The 20,576-nt window shown below is 60.0% G+C and overlaps 1 protein-coding gene across 9 annotated transcripts; it reads right to left on the bottom strand.

Annotated features, from left to right (window-relative positions):
- USP19 (ubiquitin specific peptidase 19) lies at positions 606 to 20,270 on the bottom strand. Of its 9 annotated transcripts, none has more exons than XM_021409750.1 (27): positions 20,119 to 20,270; positions 17,136 to 17,380; positions 15,456 to 15,512; positions 14,225 to 14,353; positions 13,527 to 13,660; positions 12,785 to 13,192; positions 12,206 to 12,473; positions 11,910 to 12,066; positions 11,737 to 11,808; positions 11,161 to 11,276; positions 10,657 to 10,871; positions 10,162 to 10,363; positions 9,946 to 10,079; positions 9,629 to 9,787; positions 9,418 to 9,528; positions 9,140 to 9,250; positions 8,885 to 8,986; positions 8,374 to 8,514; positions 7,991 to 8,109; positions 7,619 to 7,756; positions 7,143 to 7,507; positions 6,359 to 6,469; positions 5,649 to 5,865; positions 5,201 to 5,353; positions 4,952 to 5,115; positions 4,701 to 4,879; positions 606 to 821 (listed from the first exon to the last, which is right to left on the bottom strand). In XM_021409750.1, the coding sequence occupies exons 2-27, from the start codon at positions 17,242 to 17,244 to the stop codon at positions 681 to 683; spliced, it is 4,212 nt and encodes a 1,403-aa protein (XP_021265425.1). In that variant the 5' UTR covers positions 17,245 to 17,380; positions 20,119 to 20,270; the 3' UTR covers positions 606 to 680. The 9 variants fall into 9 exon arrangements, with proteins under 9 accessions (XP_021265425.1, XP_021265428.1, XP_021265420.1 ...); XM_021409753.1 differs by having other exon boundaries at positions 10,657 to 10,865; XM_021409745.1 differs by lacking the exon at positions 606 to 821 and adding an exon at positions 1,963 to 3,104.

Here is a 20,576-nt window from a genome sequence, read left to right as displayed (position 1 = left end):
GAGCCATTGGCCGCGCCGCCCGCCCGCGGCTTGCCGGGACTTGCAGTCCGCCCCACCGGCACCGGGACGCGGGCACCGGGCAACGGGACGCGGCGGGTGGCGGGGGAACACGGGGGCGCTCGGGGCGGTAGGGGGCACCGGGGGACACGGGTCGCCCCCGGCACACCGAGGGACGTTGGCCGATACAGAATCCGGGTCGGAAAAGACCTCTGAGATCACCTCACCCGCTTCCGATTCTAGTTCGACCTTCAGCCCGACCCCACCGTGCCCACCGAGCCCCGTCCCCGAGCGCCGCATCCACCGCGGTGCTCAGGGCCGCAGGGCACGGCGGAGGGCACTCGGGTGCGCCTGGGGACGCGGGGCAAAGCGCAGCACGAGGGCACAGCGGGCGTTCCCCGACAGCAGCGTGCACCGAGCGCCACGAGGCACCGAGACATCGGGCGACGGCGCCGGGACGCGGAGTGACACAAGGCACGGCCGACAGCGAGGGCCGCGAGGAGCGCCGCGGGGCACACCTGGCTCGGGGGCGGCGGGAGCCCCCGGGCACCCAGCGGGCAGCGGAGGCGAGCGGAGTTCAGCGAGTTTAATGAGAGCAGGACAAACCCCGAGCCCCGCCCGCCCCCCACCCCTCCCGGTGCCCAGCCCGGCCCGCACCCCCAGGGCGGGTGCCCGCGCTGCCCCTAGTCGACTTCTTCCATGCTGCTGTAGGAGGGGGCCGGGCGCTCGGCGGGGCTGGCGAAGCGCTCGGGGAGGCCTTCCGCAGCCAGCGGCGGGGCTCCTTCGGGGGCCAGGCCGGATCCGAACGGCACCGGAGTCAGTCCCTGCAAGCAGAAGGCGGCCGTGAGACAGTGCAGAACGGTGCATACCTCTCTCCCCCCACTCTGCTCCCGGCAAAGGGCCCGAAAGCGGGGCGGGTGGAAGGCGACGGGCCCAGAGCGGCCCCGCAGACGGCCCCGACCTGCCCGAGCGCTGCAGCCAGGCTGCGGCACGCTCGGCCCGGCCCCGGCGCTGCCGCCCTGGGCAGCACCCAGCGCGGGTACGGGGCCAGCAGCGGTCCCGCAGGGTGGGTGCCGCCCCCGCCAGCGGCACGGGATGGGGGGGGAGGGGGTCCGGGAACGGATCCCCCACCTGCAGGGCAGGCAGGTGCAGGGAGTGGTGCGTGGCCCCGAGCCCAGGGCTCCAGCGCCAGGAGGAGCAGAGGTCACCCCGCAGGCGCCGGGCGCTGACTCAGCCCCACGAGGGCAGCGCCGTGGGCGCGTGGGGGCCTCAGACCGCAGACAATGAGGCGACTGTTCCAGGGCAGGCACGTCCCGACCTCAGGGCGCACCGGGCTGGGACCCGCGTGCGGGGACAAGGGTACGGCCGCGCGGCTGCAGAACGGGGACAGGGCGGGGGGGGCTTCGGGGGCCGCGCTGCCCCGCTCAAGTCCCCCAGCGCTGACGGGGCCCCAGCCGTTCCCACTGAGCATCCTTCCTGAGACGGCCAAGGGCGCTGCCGGCAGGACAGCATCCGAGACGGAAAAGGAAGTCACAGGGCTCTGAAGTCACCTCTCAAACCCAAACACGCCCGAGCAGCCTGAGCCGCACTCGGCCAAGGGCAACACGTCTCAATGTCACACGGCGCTGCCTCTGCAGCCCTCGCCCCAGCCCGGCAGGACCGCACGCTGCCAGGCCCTCCGGGCACCCGGCGCCCTGCACATGCCACGGCTGCTGCCCCACAGCAGGGGCCCCACGGCACAGGCAGGCAGAGCTCTGCCCGCAGCCTGCCGCACCCAGCTGAGCGTGGGACAGTGCCCCTGTGCCGGCTGGGCCCATGGGATCAGCGCAGGGGGCTGGAGAGGGACACTCTAGCCAGCTGCCTCCGGCACACGGAGGGCACCGGCACTGCTGTGCACTGGAGCAGGCTCGTGTACAGAGCCCCTGGCCGATGCCGTGGTCCTGTCACACAGAAGGGTGCTGCGGCTCTTTGCAAAACCTGCCTTTATTGGCACACCCCGCAACGTGCAGCAGAGTGACGCTGCCAGCACAGCCTCCCACTGGCCTCCTGCAGCCTAGCTCCTGCCTGCTGCTCCCCAACCCCACACCAGTCTCTCAACGAGGTGCTGCCCCGTGCTCCCCCAGACCCATCCCAGGCGGCCATGCACAGCGGAGAACTGGGACCCTCGGATGCAGGCGGGGGCAGCCCACGCAGGTCAGCGTGTGCCTGGGGCGCCCCAGCACAGTCTGCCTGGGTGCTGCTCCCCCCTGCCCCGGGGCGAGGAGCAGCGCTGTGGCCAAGCCCTCTGGCCGAGCAAGGAAGCACAGAGCACTCTGTGACAAGCCATCCAGTCCCAGCACAGGAGATGATGCTGGCCTGGAGGGATACAGCTTGTGCCAGCTCTGAAGAACGTGAGGCTCCCAAAGCAGGGAGAGGCAGTGGGACCAATGACCGTGTCAGGGCATCCTGTTTTCACAATAGCCTCCGGGCAGGGCTCTGCTCGTTCCCAGGATGTTCCCAGTGGCAGTGGCACTGTCCTTTCTCGAGCAGCATGTACCAGTGGGGCCAGCCCCAATCCAAGCAAGCAGCCAGGGCGAGGGTGGGCTGAAGGGATGCTGGTTCTGGGCTGTGCCTTGGTAACGCTGGGGGCCGGCCACGCAGCCCTGCCAGCTGGCATAGGAGATGCCAGAGCAGACAGACAGGAGCCGATGGCCCGACGCTTCCCTCGGTGAGCATTGGTGCCCGCAGCGGGCATGTCCTTCCCACAGGGTTCTGTCCTGCTGCCCAGAGGGTTCTGTCTGGCCACCTGGCAGCAGTGACGTCTTCGTCGCGCAGCTTCCTGGCACAGTATGTGCCCCGGCAGCCCTGCTCTGCAGCTGGCTGTGTGCCCACGCCTATCTCCAGCGGGTTTGGTAGATGAGTGGGTAGAACACATTCAGGAAGAGAGCCACGATTGCGGCCGTGGTGGCCAGGATGAAGTATTTGACGCAGCCTTCATCTGGGTGTTGGGGGGTACCCGGACTCCTCTTCTGGCCACGGGGCCTCCAGGAGTTTCTCGCAGGCCTTTGGGGAGCCTCGAGCTGCAGCTCTTGTTCTTCAGCCTCCAGTTCCTGCCAGATCAGAGAAGCCTGCGATGTGGAAACCTGCGTCAGCACTTGGAGAACACAATGGGCAACACCCCTCGCCATCCCCCGGGGCAGGCGGCTGCCTGCGAGCCCAGTCCCGTGCCCCACCAGCCCGCCTCCCCATGCAGCACGGTCGCGGTCGCGCCCGCCCCAACAGCTCCTCGGGGTTGCTCTAGTGGGTGCAGGCGATGCAACAGGAGAGCAGTGTCTTCACAGGAGCCAGCGGCTGGATCCCTCTGGGGTAGATTCTGTGGCACTGATGGATCCATGCAGGTCAGGGAGTAGGAAGTAGTCCATCACAGCTCAAGTTTGGTGATCCCAATGGGATTGTTCAGATGATGTCCAATTCAGAGGCAGCTTGCATGGCAGGAGCAGGAGGCACAGTCGCAGCACAACCAGTCCCAGCTCTCCTTCGGTAGGTTGGGGTCCTTTGAGAGCCAATTACAGCTCAGCTTCCAAGAGGATTATCCGCAGGCAGCCAGTACAGCCCAGCCCTTCCCTGTGCCAGTGATCACGCAGGGCAGCCGATCAGGATGCAGGTCTCTGGAGGACGCAGGTGATTCCAGGTACTTGAAGACCACTCAGCCCCACAGGATCCAATACATCCCATCACTGTGCAGGACACAGTGCTGCAAGGGCTGCGATGAGCCCTGGGGGATCCGGTGAGGTCAGCTGCTGCAGGGCACACAGTGATCCCCAGCATGACAGGGATCCCACAGCCAGCACAGGACAAGCAGAGCAGCCTTGCTGGGGCCGCTCCAGCGCACACATCCTTGTGATGGGAGTGGCCCGTCCCCAGCAGAGAAGGTAGAGCCAGGACGCTCAGACCACGTGAGCCAGACCGGCTTGGATGGCCAACCACAAGGTCCCTATGGGGCACACGTGTTCAGCTGTGCCACAGCCAAGCACTGTCCTCAGATCCAACGAGGTCAGCACAGAAGGGACTTTGGGAAGCCTGGCAAGCAGGTGATTTGCTACAACACCAGTCCGGGCCTTTCTTTCTGATACTTCTGCAAAGATCCATGCCGTACTGATGAGTGCTGAAAGCACTTTCTGCCAGCCCACCCTCCTTGCCCTTCCTGCAGCACAGCGTGCTCTGGGGAGTTTCTCATAAGCATCCCGCAGAAGCTCACAGGCCTCTGGCTCAGTACTGGCATTCACCTTTTCTACAACTGGAATGGCCCTGTTCTGGGGCCACAGGAGAAAACATTCCCACCCTATCCCGAGGAGGCCGTGCCTCCTGGCACAGCCAGTTCTCAGTCTATCGTTTTCAGCCTTCCTCAGTGCAGAGCCCAGCAGGGCACAGCCCCCTCCTGCCCATTCCTGTGCCCTGGCACAGCCCCATGCCCTCCCACCAGCACACCCAGCCCAGGGGCTGGAACCAGCTCTCCCACCACCCCTTAGGGACAAGGATGCTCCAAGCTCAGAGCCAGAACAGGGCAAGGCAGACCCCAAAGCCCAGCTGGCACAAGCTCTTTAGTCTCAAACAGAGGCAGCACAGCACTGCAGCAGTGCCAGGCTCTGTGGGGTCCAGCAGGTGGGCACATGCATATTTCAAGGCTCCATGGCTCCGGTGCTAGAAGGGACCCAAGCTCTCACCTGACTGGCAGCAGCTTCAGCAGAGGGGGTGCGCTCGGCTCGGTGGTCTGGGGGGTGCCCTGGCAGGGGTCTCTCCACAGGAGAGTTCCTCCGGCGGTAGAAGAGGACATATGCGTATCTGGTTACCACCTGGCTCTCATCCACGGTGGTGACTGTGCTGTCATCGAAGAGCCGCCAGCCTGAGAGGAGAGAAGGGTTAAGCAAGGAGACCATCCACAGCTGCAGGGGAGGGGAGGACAGCGGATCCTCACCCACGTCACTGCGCTGGCTGTTCTTGTCGTTGGGCAGGCGGGCGTATGCCGTGTAGTGCCCGCCAATCATTCCTCCATAGTGATTGATTACAGCATACAGGTCATACATGGGCAGCTGCTGCTCACCCTTCCGGCCAATGCAGAATTTGCTTAGGTCCAGGCTCCTGAGGACAGACACAGGGACAGTCAGGGAAAGGCCAGGCAGCACAAGCAGTACTATCCCCAGCACTCCACCCCCTGAGCTCTCACCGGACAGGGAAGTCAACCATATCATTGATCTTGTCCCTCCAAATAAAACTGCGGAAGGAGAAGCGCTTGAGCTGGATGATGAGGACGTTGGGCAGGCGCCACAGCATCAACTGCTTGGAGGCCTCGCGGTGCTGTTTGCACTTGGGGCAGTACCTGGGGAAAGCATGTGTTCATTACCAGCATGCAGAGAGCCACGGGTTTCTTAGCCCAGCCCTAAGCTCCCCGACGCGTGGATGCAGCAGAGGAGACAGGAGGTCTCAGCCTCCCTGCCAGAGGCAGGACAGCACAGCCCCGCGGAGCACTGGCACTGCTCCCTGCTGGCTTCTGGCCTCCTTCCCCAGCGCTCCTGGCTGCCAGGAGAAATGTCATGCAGGACCAGGCAGCTCCCGGGAAACCCCCGCTGCTGCCTGGGCCCGCAGGCTGGAACCCGCCACGTCGCCTTCCTCACCACGCCTCCTCCGGGGCCAGGACTTCGGGCTTGGTGAAGAGATTGAGGCACTGCTCCAGGGTGAAGTGGCCAGCTCGGGCTGCTTCGCTGGCTGAGCTCGGGTCCTCCACACACTCCAGCTCCTTGGACTCCACCAACACAAATTCCTTGAGGCGCTCATTGTTCTTCCACACCAGGGCAAGGGAGCAGTCATCCATCAACTCCAAGGGGGTGTCACCTGCGAAGGGGCGCACACCTCAGCCAGCTGGCCCCCAAGCCCACCTTGACTGGACTAGGAGCAGTCTTGCCCAGCTGTTTTAACACAGCATGGCCAAGAGGGTGCGAGCGGTCCTGCCACGCACCCTCACTGCCAAAGCCAGGTTCTCTGCACCAGGGAGAATAAAACCAGCATCTATTCAGATAGGGGGTGATCCAGCCACACAGATCTCTGTTCCTCTATGAGTGTGGGAGGTTGAAAGGAACCGGTTTACTTGCTCAGGGGAGTATGAGCACTGTACTTGATAAGAGCTTCCAGGGAACAGGCACCAGCTCTGTGTGGTAGAGCCCTGCCCTCCCATGCCAGACACAGCTTTTGCTGCCCAGCCTGGGGCCAATGGCATACCTGGGCTTACTCTGGCCCTAGGAGCCTCTTACACCCTGGCCAGATAGCTCCATGCTCTGCTAGAGGCCAGGAGGGATAAAATTGGATCTCCCCAGGGCTCCAGGCTCACCTTTATCTTCCAGCTTATACTCTTTGTTGGAAGCATCAATCTTGTTGATGTAGAACTGCGTGGCACGGGCGCTCAGCGAGTCTGGAGTGTGCTGGTACCCAGGGATGGCAGCTGTGGACAGGCAGGGACATATCTTTGGTGGCACTGCCTGTTTGCCCTGCGTAGGGGCCAAGAATTTGCAGTGCCCCCACCCCCATCTCACATGCTACGGCCTTGCAGGGACACAACCACGTGCCCAGTGTCCTTGACTATTTTTAGCAGACGCCTGCCCCTGGCAAGCCGCGCTCCTCTGCCTGCCTTGCCCCTTCGCTGCACATTGCTGCCATCCTGAGACAAGTGTCTGGAAACGTGACAGCTGGGCGGCCGAGCGCGAGAGGCTGCTCCCGTGCAGCTGAGTCAGAGTGAGGGAAACATCATGCTTGCAGCCCTGAGGGGCTCAGCGCTGGGCTCTGCCCTCCCACAGGACTCAAGGCTTCTGCCAACCCCTGCCTCCCCACCCCTCCAAGAGCCCAGACTCTTTCCAAGTCAGGTCTTTGCTCTGCTGCGAGGGCTCTGCCAGGGCAGGGCAGAGCGTGGGCTGTTAGGCATTTCAGGTGTGGCTGCACTTCTGAAACACAGCTCCCAGAGCTTCCCATATATGCAGGGGGGGTCCAGACCAAGCCGCATGGGGAAAACAGATGCTGTGGTGAGACGTAATGCCAAGGAGGGAAAACTGCTCCCTGCCTTGCCTGGGGGCTGCCCAGGCTCCTGGCACAGACAGGGTTAGCACTGCAGCACCTCCTACCTTCTGGTTTGAGGGCTCTCTCATAGGACGGCTCCTTCTCAGAACAGCTGTCGCCCTGCGAATCCATGTGCTCAGAGAAGCCTGAATCCAAGCTCAGCACGGAACTCCTGGCAGCCAGGACCTTGCTCCGAACAGTGCCAGTGTCGCTCATCTCTGGATGCAGCTCAGGCACAGCTGGTGAGAGGGGAGGCTCCTGCAGGAGGCCAGAAGCCCTGTCCCCGTCCCCCAGCTCGGGAGCAGAGGTGGCGGCGGCGCAGCTGCCCTTGGCCATGGGCTCCAGCTTGTCTAGGAGCAGAGGCTGCAGCCCCTGCTCCGGTGACATCCGTCCCAGCTGGAAAGGAGGCTGGAACACGCTGACTGAGTACCTGGGCAAGGAGTGGACAGTCACAGCGAGCCAGGCACAGAGCTGGGCTCAGCTCAGCTCCTGGCTGTGTTTGCTGCTGGGACAGAAGCATTTCCCTTCCCCACACCCTCACCTTGCGTAGCCCTCCAGCAGCTGGGCCAGGCGGGCGTAAGTGAGGCGGGATTCCGGCACACTGATGAGGAAGGGGAAACCGATGTTCTCAGGGCGGCACAAAGCCTTGTGGTCTGGCCAGTGTGTCTTCTGACATGTCCTGTAACACACAGAGCCCCAGTGAACCCAGTGCCTGCAAACGAACAGGCAGGACCTCAGCAGGAGCTTGGTGGGGTTCAAGGGGTGTGTCTGGGACAAGGGGAGTGCTGCCAGCCAGACTGCCTCCCTCCCAAAGGCCAAGCCCATCCCAAGTCTTCCCAGTGGGCTGAGAGCTCCCATTCAACCCTTCACAGCTGGAGACCCTCCCTCCCTGTGAGGCACCAAGCCAACTCACACGTTGCAGTAACCAACTCGATAGCACCTCGTGCAGCGCCTAAGCTTCTCTTCCTCTGACAGCTGCTTCTTCTGGCAGGCTGCACACTTGGCGACAGGGACACTAGGTACCTGTGGGCGCTGCAGGAGAAAGAACCCACTGGGCATGGCAAGGCACCTGGGCAGGATAAGGTAGCCTTGTCAAGCCCTTGTGCTTGCTGCAGCTGGTGGGAGGCACTCACGAGGACGGGCAGCCCTTTCCTGCAGGCAGAGGGCTGCCAGGGCCATGTGCTGGGCGCACATTAGCCGGTATGCCAGCCTCGTGTGTTACCCTTTTGTGCAAGCTCTAGCACTGCTCTCCCCATTCTGTTTAGCCTCCTAGGAGTCTCAATCCCTGCTGCTTACCTGCTGGACCTGCAGCTCCACTACCCGCTCCTTGGCCAGCTCTGGGGACAGCACCTCGAAGCAGAGCAGCAGGTCTGTGGGGGAGACTGTGTCCAGAGACTGGGACGGCAAGAACATGCGGTGGAAGCGATTCTTGATTACCTGCCAGGAAAGCAGTGGAACAGGACTCTGTGAAGGCTACCTCATGCTATGAGGACTATCCAACTCTTCAGCTCCTGAGGAAGCAACAGCCCTGAACCCCACTGTGAGCTGTGGTGGCAGCAGCTTCACAGGGATGGTGTGCTCTGCCCATCATCCTGCCAGGGTGGCACTGCCTGCTCCACTGCAGAGGCTCAGCTCACCTGAGCAGGGCTCTGCCTGGCAGCACCTCATGCATGACACTACCACCCATGCACAAAACTCATCCCATGGACAAGTGGCTGCTGGTGGCAAGGTTTTCTGCAGAACCGTGGGATCCAGGCGTACCCAGATAAGCAGCCCACGGCTTGGTGGTCAGTTTTAGCATTCTCACCTCTGCCAGGCGCAGGTTGTCTGGTTTCACGTGCACGCTGTGGGCCACCGAGTCGAGTACCTCCATGGCGCTGGAGTTCTCCTTGCTGATACTCACAAGGAACTGCCGCGAAGAAAGTGCCTCGTTAGTAATGCCACATCAAGTCACGCAGGCCCTGGCTTAACACAAGGTTCAGCCTGCTGGCAGGACCAGCTGCCTGTGGCACCTCCAAGAGCCCTCTCAGGCTACCTCCCCAGAGTAATTAGTGTTCTTTACCTTGATGGGTTTCTTGTGTGGCTCCTTTGCAAAGTAGTAGACAGTCAGCACTTTCTGCTTTTGTGGGAGGGGGACTGGGAGGTACAGGAAGGGGTCAAAGGTGATGGACACCTGCAGGAAAGAGAGCCCACTTAGTATTGGGAACTGTTTATGGCTGAGATCAGCAAGGCAACAATCTCGGTAGACTGGAGATCCAGCCCTGCCCTGTGAGTTGTGCTCTGGGGGCTGGAGCCTGCAGTACAGGAGGCACAGGGGGATAGCCTCCAGGGTTGCTCTACCTTGGAACAGACTGGGCACACCAGCTTGGATTTGTACTGGCCCTGGAATAGGTCCACAATGAAGGAATCATTCCTCATCTTGTGTCGCTGCCAGGCCTCCTCAGCTACCACCTGTGGGGAGAAAGGGCTCAGCACTACACTAAATCACACGGGCCAGGGCTGCTCTGCAGCAGCCAGTGCTCACAATAGCCTTGGACACAGACATCCTCACCTCATCAGGCCTCCCGTCTGAGTCAACAGTTTCTGTGTAGGGTTTGTTCTGGATGCGGTTGAGATCCTCATGCAGGCCATCAAGCAGAAAGGCCATAAACTCCTGAGCATCGTGCTGGGCATAACCAGTGAACTGGCTGGCCTTGCTGGCCACAATTGCCTGTGGGGAGCACAGTCATCAGCCCACCGGCAACACTGCTTGCCCCATGCCCAAAGCCTGGCTGCACCCCATAGCAGCAGCAGCAGGGCAGCACAGAGAAGCGTTGAGACCCACAACTGAGGACAATGCAGCAGCTCCCACAGAACACTGGTGCCTACCTTCAGTTTAGAGGGCTGAAAGGCATGGTGTGTGCCTTTCCACAGCGCTCGCAACAGCATGGCAAAGCCGATGGCCAGGCGTCCCCCTGTCCCCAGGGGGTTGTTGTAGTTGATTTCTGACTCGAAGGACCGATCTGTAAGAGATGAAAGAGAGTGAGGGTGGCTGCTGGCTGCACGGAGTGGCAGGGCTCTGCTAAGCTCCAGGGGTGCGCTCACCATGGAAGTAGTCACGCAGCTCCCGGGTGTTGGACAATGACTGGATGACGCTGTTCATGAAGCAGGTATTGCCCAGGTTCACTAGCCCCGTGAAGCCAGGCAGGCACACCTTCTTTTTCTCGTCTTCATCCTCATCATCTTCCACACTCTCAGTGCTCACTGGGCTGTGTGTCATTGGTGGTACCATGCAGGTTGGTTTGGGCTGCCAAAGCAGAACTAGGTGTGATGGTGCTGTGCACTAGGGGTCTCTGGAAACATCAGAAGAACCCAACTATCCAAGCCATGCCTCACATGGGGCTGGGCTGGAGCCACCATCCACCAGGACAACTGCTGTCCCCAGTTCTGCCAGCTATGCCTGAGGAGCATTACCGACTCTTCCCCTAGGAACAGTCTGCCAGACCCCAGAGCAGCAACAAGGAGGTGGAGTCCAAACAAAGGGACACGTGGACCCCCACCTCCCCGCAGCCATGTCAAACACAGTACAGCTCCACTCACCGAGGGGATGTGTGGCTCTTGCTTCACTGCCACATGCTCTTGGGTTGTACGGGCTGCCACACCATCCAGACCCCCATCCTCTACACGTGGCTTCTCTTTCTCGCTGGCTCGGGCCTCCTCTTTGCTGGACAGGGGGTGCTGGTTACTGCCCGGAGGGGTCTTATCCAGAGGGGTAGGGCCTGTAGGCATGGCAACCTTTGCACCACCCACTGCACCTTAAAAAGGGGGAAGGGTGGGCCTGTGGTTAGCAGCACTGTGCACTGCCCACAGTGGGGCTGAACTGCTTGGCCCATGCTCACACACAGCCTCTTGCCCACTCCCACTTCCACTTGCAGGGAGGCGAGCAGCAGTGCCTTTCCCGAGTGCCCGGCTCACCTGCCCTACACCCCTACTTCCCCATGATCCCATGCCAGAGGACCCAGTGCCATCCAGCCCCTGCAGGTGGTGAGGAAGGCACTAGGGTACAAGCAGGTAGTCAAGACAAGAAGAAGGCAGGGTGCAGACCTCGTGTGGCAGGAGCCTCCAGCCCCCCCCAGCGTTGGCTATGGCGTTTCTTCAAGCAGACATCAATGCGAGATGCTGTGAAGTTGTACGTGCACTGGTCCGGCTCAATGAGGTTCCTGCAAAACACACAGCAAGTGAGGGTCATCCTAGTCCTCCCAGCAGCCTCAGAGATAACGAAGCCTCTGCAAGACAGGGCCATAGTCTCCCAATTAGCATCAACCCTGAGGAGAGCCCCACAAAGCAGTACAGACATCCTCAAATCTAGCCACACTGAGCACACAGGGGACCCGCCTCCTAGGAGATCCATTCTGCCTGGCTCCACACGCCCACTCTAGTGGGATATCCCAGCCAAAGCACACACAGCCTGGTCTGGCTCTGTCCCCAAGAGCTCTAGATCAGGCTGGGAGAAGATTGCTTCTCTGCAACCATCCCAGGATTGTGGTGTTAGTGCAGTATGGTGTGATGGAGATGCCTAGGTGCAGAAATGAGCACATCCTGCACAAACCAGCCAGCTCGGACTGGCTCCTGCTCTCAGCTTCCTCACCTCAGTGCAGGCAGGCAGGATGGGAGTCATACCTGAGCTTCACCTGCCACCGGAACACTGTGTGGGGCCCGCAGCCAGGATGGAGGCGAAGGAAGTTTATGTCGCTGCAAAGAAATAAAAAGCAAGAGAGAAGAGGTAAACAAAATAGCCTGACTACAGCAAAAGCTCCACATCAGCTTGATGCCATTCCAAGGTGCGTTTGTACCTTGTCTGGAACACCAGTGTGAAGTCTTGCTCCCGGAAAAAAACCTTAGAAGTCTCCTTGTGAATCTCCTTCACATATACGTGCACCACTACCAGGTCATTGCCCTTCTCATATGAGTCATTCTTGACAAAGGTCAGGCTCACAAAAGGCTCTGGCTCTGAGCAAGGAAAGACATGAAGAGAAGTCACCTTCCTTGTACTCCAAGGCAGCACTGCAGGTTGGCCCAGGAGAGGTCCTGAGCAGAGAGACTTTCCCAGTCAGGCCAGGCTATAGACACTGACCCCTGGGCTGCTCACCATCAGCTGCTGCTTCCAGAGCCACATCATCCTTGGACCAGTCCCTCTTCTCTCCATCTCTGCCTAGGGGACGCGTGGCTGATGGGATGGCCTTAGAGCTCTCTCCCAAGACAGGCGCACACTCCCGGCCCCGTGAGGCTTCGACGGGGCTGCCTGGCTGCAGGACTCTTTTCTCCACGCAGGTGGCAACACGGTGGGGGAACACCTCTGTGGTAGCAGCAAGTGGCGGCATCTCCACAGGAACGGTCTCCTTGGCCATAACCACAGCCTTTCAAGACAGAGTGACAGTGAAAAAGAGGTAACTTCACTCCCCACGCTGCCCTGATCAAACCACTTCAACACTTCTCCACAGCCTGCTGCTGTCAGCCAAGTAGGCACAGCCCCACATTGCCCACACACCCTTGTCTTAGCCCCCTTAGCACTACTGCCTCAGCACAGCAACTGAAGGGTCTTTGTGCCCATAGTGCTCATTACCAGGTCCTGGCTTATATTTCACCCATCCTTCCTCACACCTAGGCCCACACCAGCCTTCAGCACCATCAAGGGACCAGAAGCCCATCTCATCCCACAGTGACGTACCTTCTCTAATGGTGGTGCAAGGTCAGCCAGGGCTGTAGGTGCATCGCCCTGGCTGGCTCTGCCATTGCGACGGCTGCCTGACCTCCCCCCATGCCCTTTGCTGGGCTCCACGCTCCCGACGACTCTGGTATTCGGCTCCTCTTCAGCTGGAGCCACTTTGAGGTATACTGCCCGCTTGGCGCTGGGGCCACTCTGTGTCCCTGGGCTGGCTGGGCTTTTCCCTCCCAGGGCCTCGCTCCTTCCCTGAGCGCGTTTGGGGTTGGAGGGCTCTCGTCGGGTTCTTGGCAGCTCAGCACTTTCAGTCCGTGGCTCTTCAGGGGTCAGTTCTGCAGAAGAAGCCTTCTCCTTCCCATTCTCCCAGCACATGGCCCCTTTGGCCAGCTCTTTGGATCCATCTTTCTTTCTCTTCTGTGAAAAGTAGTGCAACACAGTGGGAAGACAGCCAGGCAGCAGTACCTGTCTTGCTCTCTGCCAGCCCCTCACCCTTGCTCCCCCTTCCCAGGGCATGCCAGGGCTCTGCTCCAGAACCCAGAGGCTGTGGCAGGCAGGACAGGGACATGACAACATGCCCTCCCTCGGACAGAGGTGGTTGGCTCAATGCCCTCATGCAGCCTGGGGATGCCGGATGTGTCCTAAGATGCTCCCTGGGTCAGGGCAGCTCAAGAGCAGGGAGTTAAACTCTCACCCAGCTCTGTCAGGCTCCATACAGTCCCCCAAAAGGCAGAGGTCCCCTTGCCCTCACCAGAAGTGAAGACCATGTGTGGAGTGGGATCTTCTTCTGAAGCACAAGCTGCAGAAAGTTTCCCTTCTTGCACTGTATCTTGCTGCAGGAACCCTCAATCTCCTCATAGAACTGACAGCTCCACTGGCGCCCATCTGCAAGAAAAGGGGGATGGAACCTCAGGCAATGCACCAGGCAGCAATCTACTCTACCCACAGCCTTCCCTCACCTGCCTCAGGGGCCAGAGGAGCTCTTGTCTGAGAGCCAAAGAGGCTGTAGGCAGGCTGCCACCACATCCCACGAGCCTTCAGGGTGATGCCAGCTTCATTGGGTTTGCTTTGTACATCTGGCTGGCCTCCTTCCCAGAGGGAAGGCGCCGGGTCTCCCTGCCCTCAGGGGCACGGACACTTTTTCAAGGGATACCCAGCACCGACTCAGTCATCCCAGAGAGCAGGGCAGAGATGCATCCAGCACAGCAGCAGGCACCTGTTCACTTGGCAGAGAGAAGCCAGCTCCTGTCCTCCCCAACCCTACACCCTTCTTCTTTTACACTGTTCTCATTTCAGCCCGGCCTGCTGGCTGAAGCTGTGCCAGCTGACAGCAGGGCATTGCCTCTGAAGGAAAGGTTTTATGCTCGTCTGGATCAGCCCCACATCTAGTCCACAGACGTGCCAAGCCCTGCTGGAAAACATTTGCAGCAGTCACTCCACTCCCTGTACCTGGTAGTTTGATCACACAGTCAGTATCAGTGAAAGAAGTATCCACGTCCTCCACCTTCAGAGATCCACTTCCCAAGTTCAGTTTGACAATGATCTCATCAGCATTCTGCTTCCAGTCCAGCAGCAACTCTAGGAAGAAGAAGGGAAGTATCAGCCACTTGCCCAGGGTGTGAGGCCACAGTGCCCACGCCTGAGCTGGGGAGCATGAGCAAAACACCCATCTGGTTGAGGACATCAGGGCAGAGGACACAACTCATGGCAGTGAATGAGAAACAATTGTAATCTACTCTTATCAGGTCACAAACAAGGACCTGAGCAGCAGGTTGCAGCAGGTCAGGTGAATCCCAGAGGGAATCAGAGAGATCATGAGGCAGAAAGGCTTGGCCCAGCCACGTGCAGCAGTGGGGCTGGAAAGAAGGGGTGGCTCCTGCCAACTACAAAGCAATTGCTGCTTTCCCAGTGAACAAGGAAGCCACAGAATTACTCAAGTGGACTCTGACCACAACCAGAAACTGCCACATCCCCTTTGCATATGCAAAACAAGTAGTTCAGCTATAGTCACGAAGAGCACTGTATTCCTGCCAGGTAAGCACAGTTAACACAGCTGAAACACAGGTGGGCCAGCCAGCCTGGCACAAACATCTTATCCAGGAAAAAAACACAGCAGCAGTGTCAAGCCATGGCAGACAGAATCCCATCAGGTGTCCACCAGGTACTAGGTCTGGCCATGCAGCATCCTAAGATCTTCACAGCAAAAAACTGATGCTTTCTTAATTTCCAATTGGTTTAGTTCTACTTTCCCGGCTATGTCGGGATTTCAGTCCATCTGTTCTCAAAGTGAGAACCTGGAGCCAAGGCAGAAACCAACCAGCACCTGATGGGTGACATGGCCTGGGATCTTCTCAGCCTGGAAGGCTTCCTGCTATGAAACAAGCAGGAGGATGCCAGAAGCAAAATATCCCAGGGCTGTGCTCAGAGGCACTGCGACACCAGGGTCAGAAGCAGTCTGCCACGAGCCTTGAACCTCTCCCTTGCAGAGGGTAGTTCCCTGCCACGTGTACCATTCCCTGGGAAGGCTGCACCCTGTTAAGAGGAGCACGAGGGCAAGGGAGCACTCAGGTTAGTTCTGCTGATTGCCAGAGCACTGGATGACAACAAGGCAAGAGCTTCAGACCCTTTGCGAGGGTGCTTGGTGGCCATGCACTGGCAGCTAGCGCACACCTCAACTTACCCTCCTCCAAGTCCCTCTCCTGGGAGGTCTCAGCCTGCTCGAGCTCAGGGCGAGACACTGGTGGGCAGAGAAGCAGAGCACAGGTGGGTCTCTCATTCAGTCACCCCAGAGCACAGACTGGTGCTCCAACACCCAAAATTTTATACATCACCAAGCCTCTGCCCAGCCTTTTCGTTCTGTATGCGCTTCTCATTTCCTTCTGCTTCCTCCCACCTCCCTTGTTGCCTTGAGCTTTGCCACAGCAGCAAAACAAACCAGAAGCCAGGATGGGTGCTGTGTGCTCCTCACCCCAACTCAGCAGTGAAAGCAAAACAACACTGATGCACCAGAAAGACAGTGCTGCTTCAAGGCCTGAATCACTGTGGAGCTTGTGGTAACTGGGCTGTGTGCCCCACTCAGTATGCCAAGTCTCTGCTAGTCCCCAGCCTCTACTCACACAGGAGAGGCTCTGTCTTGATCTTACACCGAGAACCTGATGTTAGGTTGTGCTCAAACCAATTTTGCTGTAACAAGAGAACCAGGCAGCCCAGCTGCGCTTTAACATTCCCATCACTGCACAACCCGCCAGAGATAAAGCTTCCTTCCAGATCAGACCAGGGGACCAAACTGACCTGACACCTAATCCCTGCTCCCTGAAGGATTACCTCCAAGAGCCAGAAACATCTCGGGGTCAGCTCCACCCCCACAGGGAGATGTGCTGTGCTAGGCAAAGGGGTCAATGCATCAACACCTTGTCCTGAAGCCAAGAACCAGTGGCAAAAGGAGCTGTGGTCTCTACTCCAGAGAGCTCACGGGGCTGTAGGCTGCCCTCCTCAACAGGCTACAGAACAGTAGGGAATCTCTGTTGCGCATTGCAGTCACAGGCGCAAAGGTGCAGCAAAGCCACACTCTCTGTGCCTTGGTGTTTTGCACTGGGGAGTGCAGCCTATTGTTCAAGCGCAGACATCAGTAAGTGCTATTTCACCTTGGCCTACAAAAATCTGTGTTATTTTGAGGTTACAATAGTCAGCACAGAGCAGGCACAGAAATCAAGCAATTTGCCAGGGACACTGTGCTGCAGGAGCAGGAAGCTGTGTCTGCCTCCTGCCTGCAGGTATTCCCTGCCCAGCATGGCAGCCTGCACCTGGAGCAACGTTTTTGTCACTGGATACACAGCGGCCGTGGAGGGAATTACTGCAGAGCAATGTCTCACTCGAGCCACACCTTGCCCTGGTGCAAGAAGTGAAGCAACAGCCCCATCCACAGGCCTGCACCCCACGGGTGCTTGTCAGCACCTCCAGTACCAGCCCACAGCACGCAGGCTGCAAAACAGAAGTGTGTCCAGCTGAAAAAAGCACCTGCAGGCTTCAATCCTACTTCCCTTGGGTCAGGCAGCTCAGCCCAGATGAAAGCAGTGACTGGGAACAGGCACTGCGAGCAGTGTCAGGCTTAAACTAGTGAGGGAATGTACCGGACCTTCCTCACATCCCTGGTGCTAAGCAGCACAAAAGAAAGGAGGTTACAGGTCCAGGGAGGACACTGTGCCAAAGAAGATCCCATTGCATGGTTTACAATCAGCCACAGGAAGCGATTAGTTAAATCTGCTTATCCTGCAACAGATGGCTGCAAGGCTCCCACCCACGGGGCCAAGAAACCATCCCGCTGGGCCTGCTCCCTGCAGCACTGCCTGGGGGCTCTCACCTTCCTTGCTCTCCTGGTTGGCTCGATCCTTCTGCTTCTTCTTGTTGGTAGCATCATCCAAGCCCCGAGACACTCTCCTCTGGCCAGGGGCATTGGTGCTGCTGGACATTTTCAGCCGTTTGGATGACACAAACGGCCCACCGGGGTCGGTAATGGAGTCTGGGTCAGGGGTGCGACGTTTTCTTCCTGGCCCAGCTATCTTGGCGACTCTCTGTGCTCAAACTCTCTGGCAAGGAACTAGTGGCCTAAAGAGATGAGAGAGCAAACATGGCAGGAGGAGTGGATGGAGAAAGCCCAAGAGCATCAGGATCTATGGATCCCAGGCTCCCAATGCCCTCACATGACCTTCCCTTCAGCCTTTATGAGAAACCCTCACAGCCCTTGCAGCTGTCAAAAGCATGGGCTCCCAACGCACACAAACCTGGAAAGCAATTGTCACGTTCATGGTGCCCACTACACCACCCAGAACTGCTGCTGATTCTAACGGTACCCAAAGGCAAAGCGAAGAGGGGCAAAGGGAAGGCCCTGTCCCACACAAGCCAGCCCCACAGCACAGGGCACCAGGTGGGTCGGCAGCTATTTCAGTCAAAACAGCGGTCCATGTAAGAGGGTGGGAATGGGAGAGAGAAACACCCTAAGAAGGAAGCAGTGGCAGAAGCAGAAGGGCTGGGAGAGGCTCCTGTGACAGCAGAAAGCGGAGCTCCCTGGCACGAGGGAAGCTCCTCCCTCCACCCACCAGAACAGCAGCACCTTGCATATTCATCTCCCACTGATTTACAGACAGCGCCAGCAGGGACTGGCTGGAAACAAGACACCCCTGCTCCGCACGCTGGGGAGGCCGGGCATGGCCTCCCACTGCCTCCCAGGCCAGGGCTGGGAGCCACCAGCCCAAGGGCTGCAGCTGGTCTCGGTTTTGCTCTGAGATGTTCAGAACAGAGAACAACTGGTCTGACTTGCTGAAAACGGCTTCCCTGAGCCCAGCAGCATCTCGGCCCTGCAGCCCTCATAGCCGTGCCTGCCTCTCTGGCAGCAGGAGCCACACATCACCCTGTGTCACCCTTGCACCAGCATGGACCTGAGAGCTCCGTTCGGACACGGTCAGGGGTAGGATATCTTCAGGGAAAGTGCCGGTTCAGGCTCAGCAGTGCCAGCACGCTTGTGTTCCAGGAACACTCATGGCAACCACCAGCCACAAACTGCAGCGGACCCCGTGGCAAAAGTGCTGGCACCCTTTGTGCAGCTGCAGCAGGCCCAGCCCCATGGCAAAGCCCACACTGAAACCACTTCTTATCAGGCCGACCTGCCCCAGTCACCAAGAACCAATAGAGCAGAGTGGAAAGCTCGAGTACCTCTGACCGCCCAGCACAGGAACCCTCAAAATCCACACCAGGGAGGACCCAGACAACCCCAGGAAGGAAACACTGAGCAGGACCCTGCAGCTAGCCCCCAGAAGGGGAAGAGAGCAGATGCGGAACAGCAGCAGCACCAGCCCTGAGCTGCTGAATGTACTGAACTGGGCACTGCAAGACCTGGCAAACGTGGGCAAGCTGTGTTTGCTGAATTACTTTTGTCTCCAGTGGGAAAATCCCAGAGGAGTGGGAAATGAAAAGCAGATACTGTTCTATGCAGGGCCAGGCCAGGCCAGGCCACATTGCATTCAAAGGGGTGGCACCAAGAAAAAGGAGACACTGAGCTCTGAGTAGGGTCCTACAGAATGAGGAGGGCTGGCTTGCTTGCAGCTGCTCTGCCAAGGAAACCAGCCCCCCCTGCCTGCTGGGGCTTGGCTTCCATGAGTCTGCAGCCACCGGTTACACCTAACAGCTGGCAGGAACTGAGCAGGGCTGGGACTCCGCCTGATTTTGGCTGCCAGAATCCTGATCACAGCCTCAGGCCATTGCGGGTGCCTCCGGGTTTGAGCCAAGTGCAAGATAAACACAGGTTACTCTCACTGGTTTATCCTAATCCTGGACTCTTCCCCTCTCTGCAAGCAGGAAATGTGCAACAAGGGGGCATTCAGCAGTCGGATATCCAGGGCACAGCATTTTGGGTGCTGCTGTTCCCAGGGGGTCAGTCCTGAGGGAGGTAATGCTGGGGCTGAACCTTGGAGGAGCACTGGGTGGGTGCTTGAGCCGCAACTCTGAGCACTTCAAGTATGGAAAGCATGGCTATAAGAAGAGGCGCTTCTCTTTCTTCTCATGTGTTGTGTCAGCATGAGCACCCACGTGCTGCAGGGTGCACCAGACCAAGAAGCCACGCAGACTGAAGCCCAGATGGCTGAGTTTGCTTCAACCTAAATCAGTTCCACAGCCCAGCTCATCCTGAGGCTGCACAAACACTCTCAGTAGCCCCAGTAACATGTGAACACAGAAATAGCAGCAAGTGGAGGGGCAGCACGGCCACCTCTTCCCCTTGCAGGGCCAGTAAGCATTCAGGCACAGACAGCAGGAGGTGCACAATAGGATGCGTTTTGCCCCAGATGCTGGGGCTGCATTCGGCACTCGGCAGGGAAACGTCCCCTGCTCCTAACCCCCGACACCTGCCCCTCGGAAGCCTTTAACGGGGCAGTGGGGAGGGGGCTGCCTGTCTCCACCATCCCCCTGCTTCCCCCCCCTCCCCAAACCCCGAGCCCACCCGACAGCAACGTTCCCCACATCCGAACGGACGCCTTCGGCATCCACTGCTCTCATCCCCGCGGGCTCAAAGCCCCGAGGCTCGGGCCCGGCCAACGCTTCAACCTCAGGGCGAGCCCCGAGCTGCGCCGTACGGTTCCGGCCCCGCGCACGGGGCTCCACCGCCGAGCACCGCCTCAGGCCCTCGGGAGCAGGAGGCGGAGCGGAACGCAGCCCCTCGCGGTGCCGGTGGCAGCCTCCGGCCGTGGCCGGCGGCCCCACGGCTCGGGCCGGCTCGCGGCGGGGAGACGGCGCCGCCCGCCCCGCGCCCCCCGGGCCCGGCTCGGCCCCGGCCGCCGCCCGCCCGCACTCACGGCCCGGCCGCCGCTCCGCGCTGCCCCGGTCCGAGCCGAAGTTCCGAGCGGGCCCACTCCGGAGACAGGCCCGAGCCCGTGACGCACTTCCGGAAGCCGGCGGACGAGCCCACGTGACGCGAGAGCGTGCTTGGGTCACGTGACGCGAGCCGGGCCCGGCCGCTGGTTCGGCCCCCGTTCCTCCCTGCGCCCGGCTCGGGGCGTCCCCATAGCAACGACGCCCGGCGGGACGTCACCACGGCGCCGCGGGGCCGATCCGCCCCCAAGGGCGGGCAAGGGCGCGCCCCGGGCGGGGCGTCTCTATGGCAACGGTTTGGGCCTGCCGCGTCTCGCCGTTTTCCCGGCCCTCCCGTGTGTTCGCAGTGTCCCTGCTCAGTCCCCACCCCACTTTGTCGGCCAGCTCTTGGCCTCCACCGTCCCGTCTCTCCCCCAGGACTGCCACCTGCGCTCCCAAGCAG

This window comes from Numida meleagris, chromosome 11 (assembly GCF_002078875.1).
Source record: "Numida meleagris isolate 19003 breed g44 Domestic line chromosome 11, NumMel1.0, whole genome shotgun sequence".
In the NCBI taxonomy this organism is placed as follows: domain Eukaryota; kingdom Metazoa; phylum Chordata; class Aves; order Galliformes; family Numididae; genus Numida; species Numida meleagris.
Note: the sequence above shows the minus strand (reverse complement) of the source record. Positions and strands in the feature narration are given on the sequence as shown.

Excerpts from the sequence above, each read along its gene's own strand:
- USP19 (XM_021409745.1), bottom strand. The coding sequence starts at position 17,244 with ATGTCCAGCAGCACCAATGCCCCTGGCCAGAGGAGAGTGTCTCGGGGC. Across the intron at positions 14,354-15,455 it reads GGAGAGGGACTTGGAGGAGG|AGTTGCTGCTGGACTGGAAG; the intron begins GTAAGTTGAGGT and ends TCTTCTTCCTAG. Across the intron at positions 10,080-10,161 it reads GCTGCGTGACTACTTCCATG|ATCGGTCCTTCGAGTCAGAA; the intron begins GTGAGCGCACCC and ends CATCTCTTACAG.